Source organism: Euleptes europaea, chromosome 8, assembly GCF_029931775.1.
Source record: "Euleptes europaea isolate rEulEur1 chromosome 8, rEulEur1.hap1, whole genome shotgun sequence".
NCBI classification, from domain to species: Eukaryota; Metazoa; Chordata; class Lepidosauria; order Squamata; family Sphaerodactylidae; genus Euleptes; species Euleptes europaea.
In genome coordinates this window covers 6,595,002-6,621,532 of record NC_079319.1, presented here as the reverse complement: position 1 = coordinate 6,621,532, position 26,531 = coordinate 6,595,002, and the positions used below count along the sequence as shown (strand labels likewise).

Below are 26,531 nucleotides of genomic sequence, written 5' to 3'. Positions count from 1 at the left end.
TTCCCCACTGGGGAAGGACCCTCCATGGGGCCCTCACAACAACCCTGTGAGGCAGGTTAGGCTAAGAGAGTGACTGGCCTACGGTTATACAGCTAACTTCCATGGCAGAGCGGGGATTCAAACCTGGGTCTACACCATGCTGAATAATCGTTTTGACCAAGGGTATGCCACAAATCTGGGTGTCATCACTAAGAAGGCTTTACCAATGGTCACCTATTTTCAAAAGGGGGAAGAATTATTTTCAGAGTAGTCCCGCAGAAAACATCACATTCATTCACAAGGCCAAGGGCGATCGTTACAATACCCTGGTCCCAATCCATTCAAGAGTTGTGAAGGCCAGCATTATAATTTATTCAGGGTTTTAAAAGACTATTTAAAACAGAGAACCCCATTCAAATTGTTTGGTAAAGAGCTGATTCTGCTATAATGTGCAGATTTCAACTGTGGGCAAAGTGAAAATACATGCATTTCTCCTTTTCAGAGACTTTAAACTCTGTCTGAGCTCAGGGCTTCACAAGAATTGCCTGTCTTAGTAACTGCTAGTTATTATTAATTGACCCTACCAATTTCCCTTCTGTTTCCTCCAAGTCTCTTGCTCTTGCCAGAGAATTCAGAAGGGGAGAATTTAAAAAGGGTAAAATATACTTCTGCTGCTTCAATTTCCTGCAAAAAGCCCCATGTAAAGTGAGATAAAAACTCTTCCTATCCAGAGATTCATCCAGCAATAACAGGAGAACACTCAACAGAAGGAGGGTGGGTCACTTATATTGCTTTGCACCAGCACTTAGAGAACAGCAAACAACAGAGGGGAGACTTCAGCCGTCTCCTTCCTTATTCAAAACACAGCCAAACACACACAAACAGAAGAGAACCCTACACCATGTCCCCCTAATCTTGTCAGAGGCCTCAGATGAGGGAAGGCATGTTACTTTACTATGCTGGAGCGGCACCCTGTTACGCCAGCACCCCCACAGTCATCTAGGGTCTAAGCCCATCCCAGAAAATAGAAAAAAGTGGGCAACTCAAAGCACCCCCACCCTGCTTTCATACCAGAGAAGAGGAAGAATCATAGAGTTGGAAGGGACCACCAGGGTCATCTAGTCCAACCCCCAGCACAATGCAGGGAATTCTGAACTACCTGCCCCCTACACCTCCAGGGACCCATACTCCATGCCCAGAAGATGGCCACGGTGCCCTCCCTCTCATGATCTGCCTAAGGTCATAGAATCAGCATTGCTGGCAGATGGCCATCTAGCCTCTTCTAAAAAACCCCAGGGAAGAAGAGCTTACCACCTCCCGAGGAAGCCTGTTCCACTGAGGAAAAGCTCTAACTTTAGAAAATTCTTCCTACCGTCTAGACGGAAACTCTTTTGATTTAATTTTAACCCGTTGGTTCTGGTCTGACCTTCTGGAGCAAAAGAAACAACTCAGCACCCTCCTCTATAGGACAGCCCTTCAAGTACTTGAAGTTGGTTATCATATCCCCTCTCAGTCTTCTCCTCTTCAGGCTAAACATACCCAGCTCCTTCAACCTTTCCTCATAGGACTTGGTCTCCAGACCCCTCACCATCTTTGTTGCCCTTCTCTGGACACGTTCCAGCTTGTCTACATCTTTCTTAAATCAGCTTGTTCTGACTCAGAGAAAATAATTGGCAAAAGTATTAAAATGCAAAATGGGGTTTCCGGGTACCCTTTGTAAGAAAGCTCACCCTAAAAGCAAACAATCCTCACTTGCTAAGATCATTTCAGATTCCAGCCACAAGCAGTGGTCAGTGTTTGTGACAAAGGACATATGTGGCAAAGGAATAAAAGGATTTTTCTTAAACACCTACTACATCCAAGAGAGCCACCTAATCTCCTTCCTGAGTTAATTATGAGGGCAGAAATTCAAGGGTAGAGGCCTAACACATCTGCAAGCAAATATCCAATCATTGCTTTTGAGTCAACACAATATCATTGCTTTTGATATCAACACAATCTCAAGTTGCTGTTAGCTTTGTCCCACACCAACTCAGGAAAAGGAAACTAGTTTCTCGAATCCCAAAATTAACAAGACAGTGTAATTTGACTCCACTATCAACAGACACACACACCCTCAAAAGGTAGCAGACAAAGTATATAAGGGCTGGGATTCAGCCAGGCCAGGTTTTTCCATCTCACCTACCTCCGCCACTAAGGAGGTATCACTCATTCTTCAAGATTGGTAGCTATGATCTAATTTCTCCCACTCTCTCACTACGGCCCATGGCCCTCTCAGTCTCTCTCAACATTGCTCCAACACTGCTGTTCTTGGCCCTGCCATGGAGTCTCCTTTTGTCTCTTCCAAAGCCCCTCTCTCCAAATCCCTGGATCTCTGGCTCCTCTCCACCCCCACCCCCCATTTGTCCTTGTCTCCATCATCTGTCCCTCTCAGATTCTTGCATTAGCTTTCATTCTTTCTTTATCTTATTTAACCTTCCTTCTCTTGCGTTCTTTAGAGACATGCATGCACACATACATACAACTCGCTCACAGATGAGCTATCAGTGAGACATAATTGTGTACCTCAATTATCAAAGATTTTTAGGAACTGTTGAACTGGGATTTACCAAAGTATATATTTCCCCTGACCTGGATAGCCCAATCTTGTCAGATCTTGGAAGCTAAGCAGGGTCAGCCCTGGTCAATATTTGGATGGGGGACCACCAAGGAATACGTGGGTCACAATGCAGAGGGAGACAAAAGGTAAATTACCTCTGAATGTCTCCTGCCTTGAAAACCATACGGGGTCGCCATAAGTCAGCTGAGACTTGATGGCAGAAAAAACAGTAGCTCTTTAAAGGGTTTTATTTTGACTTGCCAACTGTTTTGATTGCCAACAGCCTTATAAATTTCCTTTCTGCCTTGTCTTCTCAACCCTTTTAAAACCATGCTCTCATTATTTTATGGGGAAATACAACACCAATCTACAGTCTGTATATACAAAGGCTAAGAGGCCCAGAGTTGGGAGTGCCTGTGTGAATGTGCTCCCCCAGGGTCTCAGGGTAACCCCACCCCATAATGCAGAATGGGGATACTGCTGGAAAGAAAAACAGTCTCCATGTCTCAGTGCAGATGAAAACGCTTGGCACAGCCACACCAGCTTTTCTGGAACCAAACAATACTGTACAGCTCTCTCAACACTTCTCTTCATACTGAAGTACTTTCAATCTATGTATACTTTAAAAAAATACTAAAAGTTTAAAAAAGGAACATAAATTTGCAATATTTCAGCAAATTAAAAATATAAAATCGGAAGAATGCTCACAAGCTGAATAGCACTTGCTCTAAAAAATGTGGTTAACGTCCAAGGTCAACCAGACAAAATAACGTAGAGTCCTTCCCCAAAATAATATTGTACAAAAGAAGCAACACAGTGTATCAAGGTGGGGAGAGAAAGAGAAGTTGTGTAACCTGCTGGAACTGCCCCTCAGAAACACCATCTCTGTAGAAAATGATCCGCGTGGGTTTGAATCGGGTGGACTTGTAGAACTGAATCAGCAGCTCCCTGACCATGGCTGCCAAGTCTTGGATGATTTCTTGGCGGTGTTGCTGGACTCTCACAGTGGCGCAGTATCGATTGGGGTGGGCATCCATGCTGCCTACAACCTGTTGGGGGGAAAGTGTGCTTCAACCAACACATTTTTAAAAAACACGGGCTTAGGCTTTAACTGGCACGAGCCGTCGTTGTAGAGAAAGGCAACTTCCCTTCCTCCTCCTCCCCCCGCCTTCTGTGCTATCTGAAGTTGTGCTCATGCGAGTCAGTGGACTCCCAGGAACAACAGGTCAGATTCCACACAAAATCTTCACTGATGGAAGGGATTTCTGTCACTGAAGTGAGACGTCTCTGCCTCCGCTAGCCCTCAGCAGACCAAAATGCCCCCCAATGCCGTTTCTGGAGACCCCTGGGAACAGTATTAGCGGAGAGTCGGAGGTCTGGTTTGTTTTTGTTTGGTTTTTTTTTGGGGGGGGGGGAGTCCATGAAGTTCACATCCACTCCCTTCCATCAGCAACACTGTCCGATGTATCCAACCCAGTACTGGGACAAAGACGGTGTGTATAGCAAGAGGAGGAATCAGCGGAAGCCACCATTCTCTCCTCCAACAGAACAATGACTTAAGGTTCTCATATGTGGTGCCCCCTTCTCATCATCCCATCACCTGTCATAAGCCCACTAATCCGGTACTCCATGAGGTCTGACCAGAAAGAAATATTATCCCCTACTGATGCATTTTCTGCTTGTGCAACGTGGCGAGGTCCCGATCTCATCCAATATATGAAGCTGGCAAACACTGGTATCTATGCCAAGCTTTGTGTGTGTTAAGTGCCGTCAAGTTGCTTCCGACTCATGTCAACCCTATGAATCAATGTCCTCCAAAACGTCCTATCTTTGACAGCCTTGCTCAGGTCTTGCAAACTGAGGTCTGTGGCTTCCTTTATTGAGTTAATTCATCTCTTGTTGGGTCTTCCTCTTTTCCTGCTGCCCTCAACTTTTCCTAGCATGCCTGCTTTTCCAGGGACTCTTGTCTTCTCATAATGTGACCAAAATACGATAGCCTCAGTTTAGTCATTTTAGCTTCTAGGGTCAGTTCAGGCTTGATTTGATCTATGACCCACTGATTTGTTTTTGTTTTTTGGGCAGTCCACGGTATCCGTAACACTCTCCTCCAACGCCACTTTTCAAAGGAATATACTTTTTTCCTATCAGCATTCTCCAATGTCCAGCTTTCACACTCATACATAGTAATAGGGAATATGATGGCACTTCATAAGGCCCAAAAAGGTGACAGGAAACCATACATTCCACTAATAGCCTGTCAGAAATAACAATTCCATCACACAAAGAGCCAAACCTGTGCAAGGCATTTCCCCCCACACAGCAGCCTCACACTTTTCCCAAGGGTCCCCCGATCCTTAAAAATGGGTTCAGGGAGGCAAGGCGTGAGGCTGCAGTTGGAAGGAGGCGGTGGCAAGGATCTGTTCTGTAAGCAGGGGGTGATTGGTAGACCTTTGAATCTAACCCAATACAAATATTGCCGAGACACTCTATATCTGTCAGAAATATACTGTTAATGCAGGCAGTGCACCATTTACTCACAGCAGCAATCGAAGGCTTTTTTCCATCTCCAGCTGGTGGATGAGTGACATCCGCACCGAGGAAAATAACAGGCTGCTGAAATACTGGAGGCCTATTAAGAAAAATACAGTAAGACAATTTTTATATATATTTGTTTTTTAGTTTACGCAGTAGTATGTTCATTCAGCATATCTTCTATGAACTATACGGAATAAACAAAACTATTTTTTCCTTTCTTTTTCCCTTCAAGAAACTCAAGATCTGCAAATCCAAGCTGAAAGGGCCGGATAATATTCTCGCCAGGGGCAACCATAGCTTAAAGGCTGGCATAGGTTACAAACCTAGTCAAAATTTGCGGACTTCTGCCAAGCGCTATGGGTGAAAGCAATTCAGTTCTAAAAACATTACATTTACAGTTTCCATATAACACATCTTGAAACAGCGCACAATTGTATTTACTTCACTGATAACCCACTTCTCTTCCCAATGGAGAGACAAAGTAGCTTGCAGCATTTTCCCCTCCACCATTTTATCTTCGCAACCACCCCTCTGTAAGACAGGTTAAGCTGAGTCATAGAATCATAGAGTTGGAAGGGACTACCAGGGTTATCTAGTCCAACCCCCTGCACAACACAGGAAATTCACAACTACCTCCCCCACACACTCCCAGTGACCCCTAATCCATGCCCAGAAGATGGCCAAGTCACCCAGCAAACGTCTGCGGCAGAGCGAGGATTTGAACCTGGGTCTCCCAGATTGTAGCCTGATACTCTTCCCACTATGTCATGCTGGCTCCTGACTTCAACAGTTGAGTGTGTGTTAAGTGCCGTCAAGTCGCTTCCGACTCATGGCGACCCTATGAATTAAAGTCCTCCAAAATGTCCTAATTTGACAGCCTTTCTCAGATCTTGCAAATTGAAGGCTATGGCTTCCTTTATTGAGTCAATCCATCTCTTGTGGATCTTCCTCTTTTCCTGCTGCCCTCAACTTTCCCTAGCATGACTGTCTTTTCCAGTGACTCTTGTCGTCTCATGATGTGACCAAAATACGATAGCCTCAGTTTAGTCATTTTAGCTTCTAGTAACTTAAACAATTACTCCCTGCTAAACCGAAATTTTGTTTTTCTGCTTAGGAAACATCAGCTTTGTTTTGGAAGCAGAAGACCAAAATCTTGGCACTCTCAAGTGACAGACTACTATCACTGTAGTATTTATTAATAGCATTTATAATTCTGGAGGAGTCAAAAGACCAGCCACTGAGACTGCCCGCTGAACACAAGAACAGAAGTTCTCTCTCATTTGAAAGTAATAGTTTCTCAGGAACTTAGGAGAACCAGATCTTCCACTGCACATTTATTTCTTGTCATATTTATGAAGAGCCTGCTTTGATATCGAAGCACACTGAATAGTTTACACAAAACTTACCTTCCCTGGGGCAGCAAAATGTTATTTACTCCTCCCAGTTTGACGTTGATCTTCAAGCACAGATTGGAAAGCGTCTGCGGTGTCGTCCTCTGCACATTTTTCATCTGCACGCACTGCGTGGCCATGCCCAGCACAGTGTCACCAACACGCTTTACCTCCGCTGCCAGGTCGGAAAAGAAAATCAAGAGTCAACTCTATTACCCAATCACAGCTGTTTCTCCCTGCCTCAACACTGGATAAATGTATTGGTTTACCCTAGCATATAAAAAAAATTCAATGTTATACATTTCCTCTGGAAACGAGGGAATATGTTTAAATTCCAGTGTAGCATTTGACCTTTCTCCTCTTGGAATTCAAGCAATTCTCTGTTTTTATAGACAGTATTGGCACAACAGTGGTTCCCAACCTTTTTGGTGCAGTGACCCATCCAGGGCTGGCCCAAAGTCTTTTTCGGATGCTCTAGGCAAACTATGACCTTAGCACCCATCTATTCCAGCATTCCATTTTCCATAGTGCCCAACCAGATGTTACTGAGAAACCAACAAGCATCACACAAAGGTTGCCGCTGCCCCCGCCAAGAACATAAGAAAGGCCATACTGAATCAGAACAAGGTCCATCAAGTCCAGCAGTCTGTTCACACAGCGGCCAACCAGGTGCCTCTAGGAAGCCAACAAACAAGACAACTGCAGCAGCATTCTCCTGCCTGCGTTCCAAAGCACCTAATAGGTATGCTCCTCTGATACTGGCAGACCTCTGAGCATGGAGTAGGGGTCACTGGGGGTGTGGGGGGAGGTAGATGTGAATTTCCTGCATTGTGCAGGGAGTTGGACTAGATGACCCTGGTGGGCCCTTCCAACTCTATGAATCTATGATGTAAAGGGCAGCAGCCGCCATTAGGGACGGCTGGCCCCAGGACCCACTTTCAAAGGCTTCGCGACCCACTTTTGGATCCCGATCCACAGGTTGAGAAACACGGCTGGTCTAAGACTCTTGGCCATTTTGGTGGTGTTGTTGTTGTTTTAAAAAAATTATTTAGGCCATTTATATGCTGCTTTTCCATTTTAAGAAAACAAGCTTTGGACTATTCACTGTGAAAGCTCCGCCTGCTCTGAGGTATGGAAGGCAAATTCAGAGTGGGTGATTTCCTTCACTTGCTCAAGGAGGCAGGAACAAGATCTGTCACTTCCTGTCTCCTGGGGGAATCAACCCCTTCCTCCTCAGTTCATTTCCTGCCTTGCAAAGGGAGACCAGCTCTCTGCTGTCTAAGGGCCTTTTAAAAGGAAATTTACCCTTTATTTCTTCCTATTTCTAGTTCTATGCCTCTTTTCCATTTTAAGAAAAGTGCTGAATTCCACGCCTGTATTCTGAATTAACTTATGATGTTTTTTGTGAGCAGCATCTTACTACAGGCTCAGAACCAACATATGCACAGAAGGGTAGATGCACAAAGTTTACCTTCCCAGCTACAAGCATAAGTTAGCTAGGCAAGCAGTCAAAACTGCCACAGCTGACCCACATCAGACCTGTGTTTGCCACTTTTGCTAAAGAACAGTGTGCTGACGCTTTAAAGAAATTCTATACACAAACATCAAGACCAGATACCATGCAATGTAAAAGGGAGATGAACTGAGGAAAAAACAAAAACACAAGGCCCAGATTTATTTCAAGAGCTCAAAGGTAATTGACAGGGGGGTTATTTTTGTTTTTTAAACAAACATTCAAACATAGACAGCAGAGACTGACCATAAACTGGAGTTTTTCCTGGCAGAATGACCACCACAAGCTGCAACCCAGCATAGGTGTTTTTTAGATGTCGGAACATTGGCTCCACACTATCTGCTCCTTGGGCATATTTACAGAAACATGGCTGACCCTGGATGGGCATTCCTGCATCCCTTGATATCTTCCTCAATTGCTCTGTGAAGGACCTAACAAAGAAAAATGGGGGGAAACCATGTTTAAGAGAATAAAACCTCTATTTAACATTCAAATTAAACCAACACAGAATTTCAGATTCCAGGGCTAACCTGTTTCAATTCTAAGGGCTCCTCCCAAAGCACATTAAAGTCTATTCAGCGAATAACTACTTTCAACCTAAATTTTCTTCACTTAAAAAAAGCTAAGGTATTACATTCCTACGTCAGCCTCTTCAAAGGAAAGAAGAATTCACGAAGTCCACATTTTGAGCTAGTCAAAGACAAGATATAAAGGCACGTCACAAAGACTGTATACTATGCTCAAAACACGTATGTTTCAGTTTGCAAGGCAATATGCATCAATTTTAAAGTGCTTAAAAAAAATCTTTAGTTAGCTGCCATCCTCAATTTTTTTGAGTAGTATGTAATTTTGCGATTTGAAAACACATGGCAAGATTGTAAGGTCCTTCATGCACACTAATGTTGTCAACAGTGACATGGATGGAAAATGTTCCAATGCTATATTTTTCTGTGGAAAACGTTCTGCCCCACATATGTAAATAACAGCCTTTTTATCTATAGCTGTCAGAGCTGCAAATCAGTAAAGTTAGACGGACAAAATGTGGGATACGAAGCCTGGACCAGCCCCTGTTTTGTACACGCTTCAGGCTTGTGCACAGTGTATCTGCTTTATTTTGCTAACGTTATTTAAAGATTTTCTGGAAATATTTTTTTCCAATTTTCCTATAAAATCCACAGCACTGTTTATAAACAAGAACACATTCAAAATCATGCGAGTGAACAAAATGTTGGGTTTTTTTTTAAAAAAAGAACAAGCTTACTTAAGATGGACTTCAGTGCACTGGCGTTGTGGAGCAAAGCAAGCAATTGCCCAGACCTTTATTTCAATTCCAGTGTGAAACTGTTTGTTCCTCATGTCCCACACCCCTTGAACCGGTGTAGCAATTGCTTTGTTCTAGAAACAGGGGGGAAAGTAACAAATGATTTATTACATACAGCAAGGGAACTCTGCACTGTGCTCTTATATGAAAGTACTTTTTCTCTTAAAAACCAATTAACTTGCAGAATTCACTGCCACAACATGTGGTGTTGGCCACTAGTTTAATTGGCCTTGAAGGGGAAACAGGTCCATCAATAGCTGTCAGACACAACGGCTGACAGAAACTTCAATGTTCAGAGGCGGACTCTCTGAATAACAGTGCTGGCCAGGAGCAAAAGAGGAAGGTTTGGGCCTCACGTTGTGCTCGGGGCATCTGGTTGGACACTATACCAAACAGACTGCTGAGACTAGATGAACCATCAGCCTGATCCAGGGTGGTTGCTTTTATGTTCTCGCTACAGATTACCTAAGAATGTCTCAGTAGGCTAATACGAAATGTCTACACACTAGGGAGACAGTTTAAAAAATAAAGTCATCTTGCTTATGTGAGATCAACACAAGCTATGAGGAGACTGATATGGATAAGATTAAAAATATGTTATTAATATGTATTTTTGTTTAAGCTTTACAGAAACACAGAAATATAGAAATAAAGAACAAATATATTATACTCTAGAACCGTGTTGGTGAACCTATGGCACGAGTGCCGGACTTGGCACGCCGAGCCCTCTCTGTGGGCATGCGCGGGTAAGTTGAGCAGCCGTCGCGTCTGCCTTCCCTGGACTCCCCGCCGCCCAGCTTAGGGGCTTTGAACAAACATTAATTGTTCAAAAGCATGCCAAATGCAAACTTTTACCTTTCAATAAAAAGTTGTTTGTATAATTGAAAGCTCTGTTATTGTGTTTTTCTTTTAAGGCAAAAAGATGTTAATGTATGTGTTGTTTTTTCTAAACTAAATCCTCAGTATTCAAGTTAAATTGCCGTGTTGGCACTTTGCGATAAATAAGTGGGTTTTGGGTTGCAATTTGGGCACTCAGTCTCTAAAAGGTTTGCCATCACTGCTCTAGAATGTTAGAGATTGAACTGGGACATAAGGTATATTCATACCCAGGGTACATGTATAATTTTTAATTGTTTTTTATATATAATTGAACAGTAGATATAAGATTTGATGCATTATTGTAATCCCCCATCCCCCTACCCCCCTTTTTATGTTTAATTCTTTATTCTTCTGGAAAAATAAGTTATTTCTAAAATAAAAAATAAAGTCATCCATGTATTACAAGTCTGCAGAAAAATCTACATTCTCTCACTGGGCCCCAACTGTGGATTTAGGTATCCACAGATCTGCCCACCCATGAGAAATAGATTCTGACAGATTATCTGCAACTTTATTTATTTAAGACAATCAAGATGGGAAAAAAAAGAGAAATCTCTACAGCTCCTACAGGATCTCTGCTCACATACCCTGCCTCCGTAGAGGATTGAAGGAGGCTGCAAGACCCGGCCAGTCACGTCAGTCATTTCATCTTTGACCATTATTCCAAATTCACGAACAAAAGGATCAGTATTGAAACTTGCACTTCGCATCTAGAAGCAGAAACAAACAAAAAAATCAATGAGGACCAAAGCTTTCATGGCCGTTTGACTCAAAAACTCAATCCACAGTACTTGTTAGTTTAGAATGAATTGGGGGGGTGGGGTGAAAAAAAACTTTGGAACACTTGAGCAGCATTTGGTTAAGACTCTGAAACCAGTATGAAACTGAGAAAAAGTTTTAAGAACTGAGGAAGTGAGATTCCCAGCATAAATACAGGCTGTTTCCTTCTATTCTTTCTTCCTACTCTTTGGCCCCTCCCACCTCTACCTTTCTTTTCACAATCTCTGTCCTTGCCAAAACATATACCAGTTATCTGAAGGGCCAAATCTTGGAAGCAGAATTGTGCAAAGTAAACCCATGCAGGTGTTCATTACTTATTCTGAAAGATGAAATGGGAGTTTCCTTCACACACACAGAAAAAATTCTAGCCATACCTCCCCATGATAAAGGACTCACCAGTTTGCTGATCTCCTCTTGACGGTCAGGTGCCGATCGGGCAGTCGCCCTTATCATAGTAGAAGTTTGATTGTCTGTCAGCTTCTTTATACACCTCTGTCCTGCCACTATGTTGCATACCTAAAGCAACACAATATGCAAATTATAATTTTCAGGATACCCAAACAGAGCATGCAAGGCTCATTTCAGTCCACCACTGGTGCAGCACTGACGTGTCAAGTGCTGCACACATGAAGCTGCCTTATACTGAATCAGGCCACTGGTCCATCAAGATCAGTAGTGTCTGCTAAGACTGGAAGTGGCACCCTACAGCTCCAGCAGAAGTCACCAGTTGCCTTGTCCTTTTAACTGGTGGTGCTGGGGATTGAACCTGGGACCTTCTGCATGCCGAGCAGATGCTCTGCCACTGAGCCACAGCCCCTCCCCTGTTCCCTACAGGGCATAACTGAGCCCTGCTTTCGCTTCTCCTCCCACAGTGGGCAAACACAGTGACCACAGAAGCCCATCATGGTGAACGGGAGGCTGAGGCACACCTCCCATTTGCCATCCAGCCCTTTTAACACTGTCCATTGGTTTGGATAAACAAGGTTCAGAAGCACACTGAACATAAGAACATAAGAAAAGCCATGCTAGATCAGACCAAGACCCATCAAGTCCAGCAGTCCTAGGAAGCCCACAAACAAGACAACTGCAGCAGTATTCTCCTGGTGTGTTCCGCAGCACCTGATATAATTGGCATGCTCCTCTGATCCTGGAGAGAATAGGTATGCATCATGACCAGTATTCATTTTGACTAGTAGCCATGAATAGCCCTCTCCTCCATGAACATGTCCACTCCTCTCTTCAAGCCTTCCAAGTTGGCAGCCATCACCACATCCTGGGGCAGAGAGTTCCAGTATTTAACTGTGCGTTGTATAAAAAAATACTTCCGTTTATCACTGGTGACTTTTCAATCGAGAATTTCTTCACAGCGCCTTGGATACAAGCGCCAGTTTTCCCCTATAATGGAGGGGGGGGAGGAACCAGGGTCTCTTTGCAGGCCAATGGGAAGCATTATACAATTTTGGCAAGCACATCAGAGAGAGAAGGATATTTACTGAAGGACATTTGCCGAAGAGATTTCTTACCTCTAGAGGAAGGTATGTGTGTTTCTGCTCCTGTCCAACTTGTAAACATGGAAGATGAGGGTAGCGTAAAACCAACTTGTGCCTATCCTTAAAATATTGAGCTACAGTGCATTCAACTGTCTGTCCACTCTCCTGCTGAAGTGGGAATCTACAAAGAATCAACAGTGGGGGGGGGGAGAAGAAACAATTCAACTATATAGTACAATCACAAATTCAACATTACTCATTTTAAAAAATATTCAAAGGAACTATGAAAGTTGTAAGTATGTTCACGTGGTCCTGAAAACAACCATCGAAATGATCATGCCACGGATCATCACTACAATGAACTTATTTTGTGGTAATTGAAGGGTCTTTTTTTTCCCCTTAAGGGGATATTAGCTATTTGCCCAGGCAGTCATAGCTCAAGCTCCACCCTGTACCATGTAGCACACAATGCAACAGGCCTTTGCCAAGAAAGTGAATCATGCCAGACCTGCTGCCATTACGTGGACCATCACCAGAGCCATCTCCTCATGCTACATATGCTGGAATTCCATAACAGGCTGCACAAGAAACAGAGGTCTGCCTATCCTCTCAGAGGCAGAGAGTGATTCAAAATGGTCTGGTTTGAATCAAGCTCTCATCTGTCAGGATGGCTGAATGGAGGCACCTGGGGAAACTGGAGCCTGGCTCCCTCCCTCAAACTGGGATTCTAAACCCCTATTTAACCCCAGTTTTGAGTCCCAAATTTGTGGACAGAGCGGAGTAAGCTCCAATTTATCCAGGTGCTTGCATTCAGACATCACAGCAAATCAGAGCTTGATGTAAAGCTTTCCCAACATGAAACCTTTTAATCATGCTCTATATGTGGTGGAAAGAGGGTGCATAAGCCCTGTTTTCTCGATATACTTTTTGCTTCCTTATTGCCATTGCTTCAATAGATCCCATACAAACCTACCTGCTCATTCTGCTCATCCTCGGAGGCCCTGCTTTGGTGGCACTCACCATCTGAGGCTAGACAGGTGGCAACCCGAGAAAGGGCCTTCTCCGTCGTGGCACCAAAACTTGGGAACTCCCTCCCCAGGGAGATTTGTCTGCCTTCCCCTATCAGTGTCTTTTGCCAGCAGATGAAGACCTTTTTGTTTCACCTAGCATACCCCAGTAACAGTATGAGCCCTCCTTCTGGTGTTGTGGCTGTACATTCTCATAATTGTTGAAACATTTTAAGGTTTGCTGCCTTGTGGACCCCGACTCGGTGGAAAGGCAGCATAAAAATGTTTTCAATAAAATAAATAGATACACAAGCTTACCACAGGCCAGCTTGTCCTTGTTCACTCTCCTCTTCTTTGATTCACTAGCTCCCATACTTAGAACATGGGAACACCCCCCAGCCAATTCTGCCAATGAAGCTCAAACCTATTTCCTATCTTAGAAAGACCCGCCACAACACTACTGCCTGATTCTAACAGGTGCCACAAAAAGTCAATTTCTCAGACTTAATGTAAAATTCTGCCAAAATTTTTTTATCCAAGCCATTTTCAACCTCTTACCAATAATCATTTTAGATGTTTAGAAGCTAGGTGCTTTTGTCGGTCCCCAGAAACAGGCAGACAGACACTTCATAGCCATATAAATGCTCAGCACCACATTGTCTAAGGCACTTCCAGCTCCCCAAAAGCTAGGAGTTAAGAGCAAGCCCAAGAAGCTAGGTTTTTACAAGCTGCATCAACAACAACTCTTGGGAGCAGTTCACAGGCCAGAGGTAAATCATGAATCCTACAGTAGAAAAGGGCAAGATTCCAGTAGCACCTTAAAAATTAATAAAATTTCTGGCAAGGTATGAGCTTTCAAGAGTCACAACTCACTTCTTAAGATATCTGAAGAAGATACCTGCCAGAAATTTTGTTAGTCTTTAAGGTGCTTTAAGGGAATCTTGCTCCTTTCTACTGCTACAGACAAACATGGCTACCCATCGTGATCTATTTCCACAAACCCCTCAGACTTTCTATTCCTCTTCCCAAAAAAAACAAACTGAAACATTTCCAGTGCCAGCTTCCTGAGATAATGAGTTTCAACTATGTAAAATAAGGAGAGATCTGAACCTCCACCAATTATTGACTAGCCATTTGAATAAAGAGATTACATAGGTTTTCATCAACCAGAGGAAGCAAAATTAATTCAGCGTGGTGGGCTCCAAGACAAAGGGGCATGTGAAATTTTTAAAAAAAAAAAAAAAGCACCACCCCAAATCTCCCGACACCAGAAGGCACTTTAACTGGGAGCTGTGACCTACCTAAACTGCCTTCTGTAATGTTAAGTTCTTTATCTGGTTATATTTAAGAACACGAGAAACAAAGTGACAACTTAGGAGGAAGAGAGAAAATACAAGGTAACTGTGAGAAAAGAAAAAAAAACAAATATTACGTTTGGTGGCTTGCTGGTCGTCGTGTAACATTGCATACTCTGTATTTTCTCTTCATTTGCCCACAATGAGTGATCTCCACCTTCAAACCTAATAATTTACAAACATAAGCAATCAATGCCCTTTCCATCTCAGTTAAATCAGATTCTCGAAATTCAGCTGCTGCAGCAGTTCTCTCTGTAGTGTTCATGTCTATTTCAAATTGTGAACAGAAGAGACTGGATGGGTGAGCAGACGGAGGAGGAGGAAGAGGAGGAAGAAGAAGAGTTGGTTTTTATATGCCGACTTTCTCTACCACTTAAGGGAGACTCAAACCAGTTTACAAACACCTTCCCTTCCCCTCCCCACAACAGACGCCCTGTGAGGTAGGTGGGCGTGAGAGAGCTCTAAGAGAGCTGTAACTTGCCCAAGGTCACCCAGCTGGCTTCATGTGTAGGAGTGGGGAAACAAATCCAGATTAGCCTCCACCGTTCATGTGGAGGAGATGGGAATCAAACCCGGTTTTCCAGATCTGAGTCCACTGCTCCAAATCACCGCTCTTAACCACTACACCATGCTGGCTCAAGTGGCTCTTCTCCCCGCGTAAGAAAATAAGAACAGCCATGCTGGATCATACCAAGGCCCAGTAAGCCCCGCAGTCTGTTCACAAAGTGGCCAACCAGGTGCTTCTATGAAGCTGGACAAGCATCGCACCTTCCCAAAAGTTAACCACTGGGAACGGAGAATTGGGGGGGCTGTCCTTCGTGGACAAAGTTTCAAACGGGCGCAGGGGGGCTGCCACAAGAAAGGAGAATCAGGCCACTCCCCCTCCTCCACGCACACTCCCACTCCTCCACGCACACATAATTGGTGAAATATTTTTACAAGTAACTTAAAGGAGGATCATAGAATCACAGAGTTGGAAGGGACCACCAGGGACATCCATGTCAGGGAATCAAGGGAAATGAGGCTGGAGGAACAACAATCTACGGGCATCCCTTGGTTTTATTACAATAAGGAGCATTATATAACATCACGTGCCTATAAAACAGGATCTTGCTCTCTAGAATCGGTATCCTATCTATTAGTTATCAGGCACAGGCTGCATTCAGGCATCACAATGTTCATAAACCACAGTTTAATCATGTCATGGTTTGCCATGACCTCCAACAAACTGGGTGCTCAGCCAGGATTGTTGGCTGGGTGCTCAGCCAGGATTCTAAGCCATGTTCTTCACCTGGTTTGTTAACAGCTGCTGGCACTCACTTTGGTTTCTCATTATGTCCACATAAAGAGCCATTAATTTGTTCAGTAGCACCACCCCTGCCAGCCTCCTGGATACAGGTTTGACTGCACAGGGTGCAGAACAATTGACAGCCCATTCCTGAAAATCCGTCCGAAACTCCATAGGAGGCGGCGCAACCTCGCCACCGGCGTAAATGCGTGTAATCACGCGATTACATGCATTCACGCCGGCGGCAAGGCCAGTCCCGCCGGCAGCCAAGCGCCGAGGGACTGCGCCTCCCCGCTCCGCCGGCAAGGCCACTCTGTTGCGCCGGCAAGGGCGTGGAGAAGCCACGCCAGCGCAGGGGGGCGGGCCGAGGGCAGGCCAGGGGAAGGAGCTGGCAGCTAGACAGCTTTCAATCCCCTTTCGGCCACTTGTGCCGGCGGCTGGAACAGCGTTGCTGCGCCTGTTATTTAGCAGGCGCAGCCTCGCTTTTTTCAATGGGGCAAGAAGCCCCAGTTAAACAAAAAAAAAAGCCCCTAAAGGCTTTTTTTTGGTCTAACAGCGTAGGCGAAACAGCTTAGGAAGAGGCGCTGCTGCACCTCTTCCCCGCCATTCCCCTACGCCGTCATTTCAGGAATGGGCTCTTAGCCACCTAAGCAGCATTCTGCTATCCATGAGACCTTCTCAGGACATGCTCTTCCTCCTCTCCATGCCCCTTACCCCACTAGTGATGACTTGTCAAGCAGGACTGTGCTTTGGTTCTCGTAGGTTATCCGGGCTGTGTAACCGTGGTCTTGGTATTTTCTTTCCTGACGTTTCGCCAGCAGCTGTGGCCAGCATCTTCAGAGGAATAACACTGAAGGACAGTGTCTCTCAGTGTCAAGTGTGTAGGAAGAGTAATATATAGTCAGAAAGGGGTTGGGTTTGAGCTGAATCATTGTCCTGCAAAAAGTAACAAAGGTAATGTGCTAACCATTGTCCTGTAAGTATCAAGATAATGTGCTAATGAGGGTGTGGTATGTTAATATGGAAGTATTGTATCCTGAAGTGATCTTGATACTTACAGGACAATGGTTAGCACATTACCTTTGTTACTTTTTGCAGGACAATGATTCAGCTCAAACCCAACCCCTTTCTGACTATATATTACTCTTCCTACACACTTGACACTGAGAGACACTGTCCTTCAGTGTTATTCCTCTGAAGATGCCGGCCACAGCTGCTGGCGAAACGTCAGGAAAGAAAATACCAAGACCACGGTTACACAGCCCGGATAACCTACGAGAACCAATGAACTCTGACCGTGAAAGCCTTCGACAATATTCAGGACTGTGCTGTTTCAGTTCGTCCCACAGCTTAATCACATTGCCTTTATGCAACTTTTCACCATAAACAACAGAAAGTGCTCCACACAAAACACTGCTATAGTCAAAATCACTTTACGGGCCATCTGCTCCCATACCTTCATCCCCATAATGTCCATGGGCTCCAAAGTACATTATAGCTCAGGCCAGAACGAGTGACCCAGCCATGAGCAATTATTTCTTCTCAATTTTTAAAATTTAATTTCTGACTGAAAACAAGTTTAGGGAAATGTGACAAAATTACAAGGAAAAAGTGGGAGATGTAAAGAACGAGTTTAGGAAATGTAGTGAAACGGCTGGACAGAAAGGGGAAGGCTTGTCTTGCCCAGGGACCATGCCAATCTTCTCTGTATTGTTCTAATTTTAGTAGATGTGCTTCCAAAGCGATGCAAATTAGTTTTTGAAAATTAACAAGGAAACTGGATTAAGAGGTGTGCTTTGAGACATTTTTTATGAATTGGATAAGTATTAACAATATGATTACCCTATTAACCAGGAACTGAACTGGCTTAATGAAAATTTAACAAGAGTTAATCACTAAATTACAATGCTATTCAAAAACAACAAAAACCTGCAATTGTGCTTAGCAGGGGTGAGGATTGCATTTATATAAGTATGACTGGGATAAAATAGCACTTAGAAAAGCTCAGTGGTATTAGAAGCCTCCAAAAAATTGAAATCCATTTTTAAATGCATCATTCAAAAACAGTTTAACTGTCAGAAAATGTTTTGATCTTATTATAGGTCTGGTTTTAATTCCTTCAAGTGTGAATTAGAGGTAAGATGCTATGGGGGGTGATGGCCAACCTTGGAACGAATTCCACAGTGCTCATTCCCTTACTGAAAATCCCAGATGTCAATGGGAAAGGTGTGTCCGATCCTTTTGTCTTGGCTGCAGTGGGGGCAGATATGAGATTTTCTGGAACCGCAGGGATACCTTAGCAGATCAGAGCTGGATAAAGTGGCCAACAAAAGCACGCTGAACAAGAACTAAGGCCAATTTTCCTACCTTTGAGTAAATGCAGAAGCTGAGCTGGCTGGTTGCTGCAGCTTCCTCTTGTCCACTACACATAGCATAGAGCCGCGGCAACATGAAGATGGAGATGACTGCCAGTTGTGGAAGGCCACCACATGGTTTTGGGTAAACCACACACCACTCAGCAGTGTGCATAACTTTAATTTTAATTTGGATTTTAAAATTTAAATTAGATTTGTTAAGTTTCAACTACATTAAGTATCTTTTTGTAAAAAATAAAATAAAAAAAATAGGCTGCTTTAAAGTAGACCTGAAATAATGCAAGTATATCATAACTTAAAGTGTAGTCATTAGATAGTCAAACCAGAATCTGGGAGAACCAGGTTTGAACTGTCCTCTGCCAGACAGACAGAAAACAGAACCTTTATTGGCATTAACATTAACAAAGCAACTGTCCTCTGCCATGGAAGCCTGCTTGGTGACTTGGATTAGTCATTCTCTCTCAGTCTAACCTACCTCACAGGATGGTTGTTGTGAAGATTAATAGGAGGGAGGGGGCAGAATGATGCTGTGAGCTGGGTGATAGCCCCCATTAGACAGAAAAGCGGGGAATGATAAAGAAAGAAAGAAATCCAGCTGATCAAAAGCCAGTTTGCCACAAGTCAGTCTTTTACAGCTCCCCAATTCTGTTTCACACAGAAGCCTTGTTAGACTTTTTTTCGACTTACCTTTAATTTCTTTGGTAAACTTAACCCTTTGGGAATCTGTCAGAGGTTTCTGTTGTTCTTCAATACTTTTGAAATCCAAAACTTCACATACAAACTCAATTACTGGCTGTGCCTTATAAAATGCTGTTGCAGATACTAGAACCAAACCAGGAAAAATCAATTAGATTTTAAGGATCAAAGAACCTTCTCAGAAATTTTACTTATCAGCATTTTGTCAATCAATTTAAACACAACATAAAAGAAAATGCAAAACATACCATCGATGTTAAGCATCATTTTCCACAGTGAAGGCCTAACTGACTGGTGGAATCCAAACCATACTTCTCTACCCCCACCCAAGGGATTTGAGCACCCTTCTGATGCAGTAAAAAAGGACCGGCCCACAGGAGTATACCTGTAATAGAAACGAGACAATTTATCACACCTCAGTAGAAAAAGGAACAAAAAAAATTACATCTACGCTATTCTAGAGATACTCCTTAATCAACTCTCTTATAACATAGCAGGAAACATATTGCTCAATATCCAGCATATACCATCTCATTGTCCCAATATTTTGAGTAACTAGCAGAGACAACAGAAAAAAGAAGTTGCAGAAAGAAAAACGAGGCAAATTGTATGCTGTAGGGAGTGCTTCGGAAGCATGGTGTGGAAGGGAACGGAGATGACAATAGGTCATACAGGGCAAGCATTGGCCTGCCCCTGAATCATGAACTTTTTATTTTTTATTTTTTTAAAGTAACAAGGAGGGAGGGGAAAACAGAAAAAAAGTAATGTAAAATCACATACATTTCTTCCTTGGCACCCAGATTATGTTGCAGCAAACTCACTAATACATTACAAACTAGCCACACACAAAAATATCCAATGTTTTTTCACATTTCTTATCCTTCTTTTTTTCTTTCTCTTCTTGAACTTTTATTCCAGTCCCTGTCTATCAGTGCTTCACTTCATTTCAATATACATGCATGCAAAGCTATCCACCCTATTCAAGTGAACCCACACTAGTTCTATATGTTCACATAGGAACGTTTGGAAGTAATCACTTGTTAATTTTGAATTAGAATGTTCACTGATTTCTGAGAACGCTTACATACTTTTAAACTGTCTCCTGGAGTCTACTTGATGGTAAATAAAAACGGACCCTCCGTGCCCTTACTGCTGCTGAAACACCACTGAAAAAAATAAATGCCCACCTACAATAATCTAATGGATTGAGGATCTGACAACTTTATCAACATTTCAGTGTGTCACATATAGATGTGCACATGCACATGTTTTTTAGGTATTTGGAGACCTTTTGTAGAGGCTTACATGTAGACTTGCCAGCAACGTTGTTATATTTTGTTTTTTTGTTTATTTCTGATGGGAGGATTTGATTATTATTTTTTAAATTAAAAACAAGAATTTTGATCAAGTTGGCCATCTGCATATGACATGCAGAAAAGTTTTATTTTAAAATAAAACCTGAAGTTTTTTAAGAATCTATATCACCTATGCAATTCTTCAGAGATTTCAGAAACTTGGGGCTTCAGCTAGAGTAAGTCTCCACTGGACAGCTCTGCAAACAAACATGTCTATGTATGGGCAAAAATGTTCTATGCAGGCAAACTGCAGAATTTGTTGAAGTAGATTATGTTTAGCCTGAAAATGAGAAGACTGAGAGGTAATATAATAACCATCTTCAAGTAATTGAAGGGCTGTAATACAGAGGAGAGTGCCGAGTTGTTTTCTGTTGCCCCAGAAGGTCGGACCAGAACCAACAGGTTAAAATTAAATCAAACAAGTTTCCGTCTAGACATTAGGAAGAATTTTCTAACAGTTAGAACGGTTCCTCAGTGGAACAGGCTTCCTCGGGAGGTGATAAGCTCTCCTTCACTGGAGGTTTTTAAAAAGAGGTATGATGGCTATCTGTCAGCAATGCTGATTCTATGACCTTAGGCAGATAATGAGAGGGAGGGTATCTTGGCCATCTTCTGGGCATGGAGTAGGGGTCACTGGGGGTGGGGTGGGGAGGCAGTTGTGAATTTCCTGCATTGTGCAGGGGGTTGGACTAAATGACCCTGGTGGTCCCTTCCAAATCTATGATTCTAACACCAGGCAACAGAAGTCTCTTTTTAGGGCAGCAGAATGCCCTAAAGGCATAGATATGGGCATTTTCCCTTACCTCATGGAAGGCAGGTGCCTCATTACTACATCCAGTGCCTGAATTGTTTCAAAAGGAACACTTGGAAGACGACCAGAAAGAGCATCATGTAAAGCCTGCAGGCTCACGCAGGACATCCACTTTATTGCCACTTTAAATATTCTGTCCTTCCCTTCCCCTGGCAATGTGACCTCCAACTCCACCTGCAACATTATGAAAGCAAAACAAGATGATTCTTTCCATTTAAACACGCACGCTGCCAACAGGAGCAACGGGGCTCCCCTTGGAGAGGGGCCGTGGCTCAGTGGTAGACCCTCTGCTTGGCATGCAGAAGGTCCCAGGTTCAATCCCCGGCATCTCCAGTTAAAGGGACTAGGCAAGTAGGTGATGTGAAAGACCTCTGCCTGAGGCCCTTGAGAGCCATGAAGTGGGGCCGTGGCTCAGTGATACAGCATCTGCTTGGCATGCAGAAGGTCCCAGATTCAATCCCTGGCATCTTCAGTTAAAAAGACTAGGCAAGTAGGTGATGCGAAAGACCCCTGCCTGAGACCCTGGAGAGCCGTTGCTGGTCTGAGTAGACAATACTGACTTTGATGGACCAAGGGTCTGTCTGATTCAGTATAAAGCAGCTTCATGTGTTCAACACAGCAAACCAGCACCGAAAATGAGCACAAAAGTAATACAGTGCAACTCTAAAGAGAATTACTCCAGTCTAAGCCCATTCATTTCAGTAGGTTTAGACTGGAGTAACTCTGCATAGGAGTGTGCTAATAAAGAGGATCACAGGACTTTCCAACAGAATAATCAGAGTCATCATTCTAACTACCTTTTTCTTCTTCTTCATAATTGACTAGATCCTGCCTGCTACACGTTCAAAGCAGCGTAAGGTTTTGGCAAATTCTTTTTAACTAGCAGATGAGATTTGCCAGAGCTACAATACACTGACTTCAGATAAACAAGGTAATGCATCTTATCACCAAGTGTGCTACTGCATAAGAATTTCATAGCTTTACCAGGAGTCTCCTCGGGAATCCCGGTGACGGGCTCAGCCACCACTTCCACATCTAATTACAGCTATATAGCACTTGTTTTAATTTTAAATCGCAACAAACAATTCACACTGTTTTCTCGAAAGCAATATTATAAACAGGAAAAAGGGGGGGGGAGATAAACCTGAACGCCTTTGAGAGAATGCAGTGATGTTCAGGATTTTCCTAACACAGCCGAATTAGAACTGAAGAAGCTGTAAAGGACTATTTAAAGAACGTTAGCTGCAAATGCAAACCATTCTAACATTCCATAGAAGACTGAGATCCACTATGACACTTAAATATTTCTCTCCCCACCCCCACCCCCAAGGCAATTCTATAGTTCCAAGTCCCAACTGAACTTTCCTGCTGTGGGGCTAGTCAGATATAGCTGCAAATCTATCAGGCACCAGTCATACTCCATTCTCAAACAATACCACTTTTTTTGTTGTGATGAGCAAAACATTGTTTCCATTGATACGGTTCTAGATACCGGAACATTTTTTATTTCCAGAATTTAGCTTCCACAGAAAACACTTTGCAAATAACCACTAAAGAATAAGTGATCTATTCCGACATTAACCAGAGAAAATCTCATATAAGCAAAGAGCAAATTACAAGTGATTTCGTAGTACAATTTGGCATTGAACTACCTCCTCCATTTTAATACTTACTTTGTCCCTCCCTATTGGAAGCGGCATAGCTGTGTAGAGGTTTTTTCTTCCATCAAATACTGGTTTGCGATCCCCAAATATTTGCGCTTTAAAGTGCTGGACCATATGTTCAACTATTTCTCTGGTGGGGGGGGAGACAATTAAGTTAACAAAATAGCTCACATCAACCAAACGAAGTGTTGAGAACAATCCATTAATGTTAATGGATGGCTATAAACAAAAAGCAAAACATTCAGTGGTCAACAAGGACCTCCTCCACTCCCTCAAGAGGATAGGTTGCATGCAATTGTTCTGTTCCACTAACAGAGTTTTCCACCCGCATCAGGAGCTCTGCAAGAGCCAGCGTGGTGTAGTGGTTAAGAGCAGTGGACTCTAATCTGGAGAACCAGGTTCGATTCCCCACTCCTCCACAGAAAGCCTGCTGGGTGACCTTGGGCCAGTCACGGTTCGCTCCGAACTCTCTCTCGTCACATGGAGGCAGGCAATGGCAAACCACCTCCAAACGTCTGTTGCCTTGAAAACCCTATGAGGTCGCCACAAATCGGCTGTGACTTGACACCACACAAACAGGAACTCTGTGTGGGCTCTGTCACCATATAAACCAAATGGTTCCACATAATAAGTTATAATACACATTTACAGCACTTCTGAGTGTTCAAATTATCCTACAAAATTAGCTCAGCAATCCTTTCAATAGCCTTATATTATTATCCCCCTATTTCAGATTGGGGGATTCACAGTGATCTGCCGAAAGCCACCCATAGAATACATGACAGATGCAACATATGAACCAGTGACCTACTTCTGCATCATTTCAAGCATGTTTCAACTGGGGGGAAAACCCCTCTTTCACCCAGTCATGGCTGAGAAGCTCAGTTTCATCCAGTCAGCACAAAACTACTTTTTGACTGGTATTTATTATCCAAAACAAAGCAAGCCCACTTTCAAATTCTACATTACCCTCATGTTGCCAAAATGCTCAAATTGTTCCATTACTTGCAATCTAAGTCCAAGTCAATCTACCACCATTAATTTTCATTATTAGTTGTTGTTGTTTTTTGCAACTATCTTTGCAATACATTGATACACTATACAACAGGGTGGGGTTTACATCAAAAACATCAATGAAATGATAAGCAAAAACATAAAAAGGCATTATTGCTTCTGGTTTGCTATTTCAATGCCGCATCACTAACTATTCAGCGAGAAATGGTTCACATCAAAGCTACTGGAAGCTCCTTCATATTTGTTTTAAAAGTGCACAGGAAGAAGAGGAGAAAATGAAGTGTGACATACCTGTTAACTCTTCTAGGGCACTTCTCTGGCTTTATATCCAATTCATAATGGTAGATGTCAATTTTAGGAATGTCCATTTCAAAAAAGTTGGCTTGTAGTTTGATTGTTCTCCCTGAAGTTCCAAAATCAGGTCGAGGGGGAGGCTTAAATGCATATGCCTGTATCGGAGGCGGCAGCGGTGGGGGTGTTGAAAGTACTGGGTGGGGAGGGAAGGAAAATAAACGATACAAGATCAGTAAATATAATTGTTTGCAGCATGGACCTTTTCCTCTCTACAAATGTAACCAGTATATTTATATTTAGTACAATATTTTTACCCTAAAACTAGTAATCTCTTTTGTTGTAACAGCAAGGTAACTGGTACCTATACACTATAGACGAGAAGGCAAAAGGGAGGACACATGCAAGCAAAGTTATTGTGAGCTTTCTTCTTGTTAATTGTGAAAATAATTAAGAGCAGCAAGTACAAGAGATGGATTGACTCAATAAAGGAAGCCACAGCCTTCAATTTGCAAGATCTGAGCAAGGCTGTCAAAGATAGGACATTTTGGAGGACTTTCATTCATAGGGTCGCCATGAGTCGGAAGCGACTTGACGGCACTTAATACTCACACACACAGCAAGTACAACTGTCATTTAAACCAGAGGAACTGCCATTAAAACCAGCTAATAAACAAGAATTAACTTAATGCCTACTATGAAAACCTGTATAACAAATTCACAAGATGAAGAACAGTACCACTGAAATTTCAGTACCACTGAAATGGGTACCATTTCTACTTTAGCCAGAATGTAAGCAACTGGGACTACCACTGATTAACTGTAAGAACTCAAACATGGTTTGTGGATCACTCACAGTTATTACTTTGTCAAACTGCTACTCTTCAAATAAATAAAGTGTATACCATATCTGTAATAACAAGCTTACTGCTGAAAACCAAAGCAAACCTTATCAATTTATAGAATCAAACAACAAGATTGGAGTCTGGCGCTTACTAGTTTTATTATATTTTTTACTACAGAGTGCACATACTTTGAACCAAGTGAGACTGCTTAAAAGCAAACCATGTTTTGCCTTTATATGAACAATTCTGGGGAATCCATAGCCTCAATTTTTTTCCCTTCCTTCGTGAGCAACCGGCTAATTAGAGGTATCTGTTTTCATGAGATGAAAAGGAAAGGTCCCTGTTTACTCTCTAAATAAATATTCATAATTTGTTAATGGGAGGAACTGCAGAGCCCAAGTAACCAAAGGCCATCAAAACAGTAGTAATGCAAGTTAATCTACAAAGGCCCCGCAGATGGATCTCTTTAGAGATCAAAGGATTAGAGTCAATGATTGGACACCAGCACCTAGATCTATACAACAGTACTTAGTCCACAACGACAACAAAATATCATGCTTAGCTTAATTTTTTTAAATGCCATTGTCCCCATATTTCTTTATTTGCACAGAAAAACTTAACCGTTTTATGTATGGCCAACGATTCAAGTTTAAGAGGCTGCAAAGTGTAGGTTGTATATATTTGTACTCAAAATTTTAACTAGGCTGTTTAACAGAACTGTAACAGCTTTGATCAATCAATGACAATAATTGTTACAAGTATGCATACTGCTCATCTTCCTTCTCTTGACCACTGTCTTTCCAGTGCTAAGTTCAGTTCTCGTATCTCAATGGAAGAACCTTTTCCCCTGGACATTTAACCTGAATTCGTTTTATGATGTATGAAAGCCCTCGCTATTTAATAAACAGGCTTCTCCTGAAAGCTAGCCTTGGAAGAGGGGAAGACCAAGGAATATCTGTAGTTCATGTGAGTCGAGGAGCCTAACTAGCACTCTGCAGGAACTGAGAAACATACCACAGAAACATACCCTATACTTCTGTTTATCTACAAGTTCCAAGAAAGACCATTTACTGTTGGCTGCTAAAGGTCCTGTTGCAGAACTCCCAATCATTGCAGAACTCCAAATTTCACAGAATAGGGAACTACAGCAATAGGGCAACTGAGAAGCTTTTCAATATTTATTAGGAGTAACTGGCTTCAAACATCAGAAAGTCAGCCCTGAAGTGATTAGCGTTCAGCTGAGACAGATTTTATGACCTCTGATTATTACTCTTAATATGGTCTTCAGCACAATTTCTTAATAACATGCCTACCTAAAATGGCTTTCTGTTCATCAGACATAG

At 42.7% G+C, this 26,531-nt stretch overlaps 1 protein-coding gene and 1 pseudogene across 1 annotated transcript in view; both read right to left on the bottom strand.

Moving 5' to 3' along the window:
- Window positions 1-24,537, bottom strand: part of AGO2 (argonaute RISC catalytic component 2) — a 31,723-nt gene extending 7,186 nt beyond the window's left edge. Inside the window, exons 1-14 of the mRNA XM_056854183.1 lie at window positions 24,344-24,537; window positions 23,048-23,168; window positions 21,367-21,548; window positions 19,457-19,593; window positions 19,200-19,334; window positions 14,927-15,014; window positions 12,521-12,668; window positions 11,394-11,513; window positions 10,805-10,927; window positions 9,279-9,412; window positions 8,264-8,448; window positions 6,520-6,679; window positions 5,117-5,207; window positions 3,433-3,627 (exon numbers count right to left, since the gene is read on the bottom strand). Coding sequence (XP_056710161.1) covers window positions 3,433-3,627; window positions 5,117-5,207; window positions 6,520-6,679; window positions 8,264-8,448; window positions 9,279-9,412; window positions 10,805-10,927; window positions 11,394-11,513; window positions 12,521-12,668; window positions 14,927-15,014; window positions 19,200-19,334; window positions 19,457-19,593; window positions 21,367-21,548; window positions 23,048-23,168; window positions 24,344-24,420 — 1,896 coding nt within the window. The 5' untranslated portion in view covers window positions 24,421-24,537. The remainder of the gene's footprint in view (window positions 1-3,432; window positions 3,628-5,116; window positions 5,208-6,519; window positions 6,680-8,263; window positions 8,449-9,278; window positions 9,413-10,804; window positions 10,928-11,393; window positions 11,514-12,520; window positions 12,669-14,926; window positions 15,015-19,199; window positions 19,335-19,456; window positions 19,594-21,366; window positions 21,549-23,047; window positions 23,169-24,343) is intronic.
- LOC130482204 (U6 spliceosomal RNA) lies at window positions 17,816-17,882 on the bottom strand (annotated as a pseudogene).
- Window positions 24,538-26,531: the final 1,994 nt, after the last annotated feature.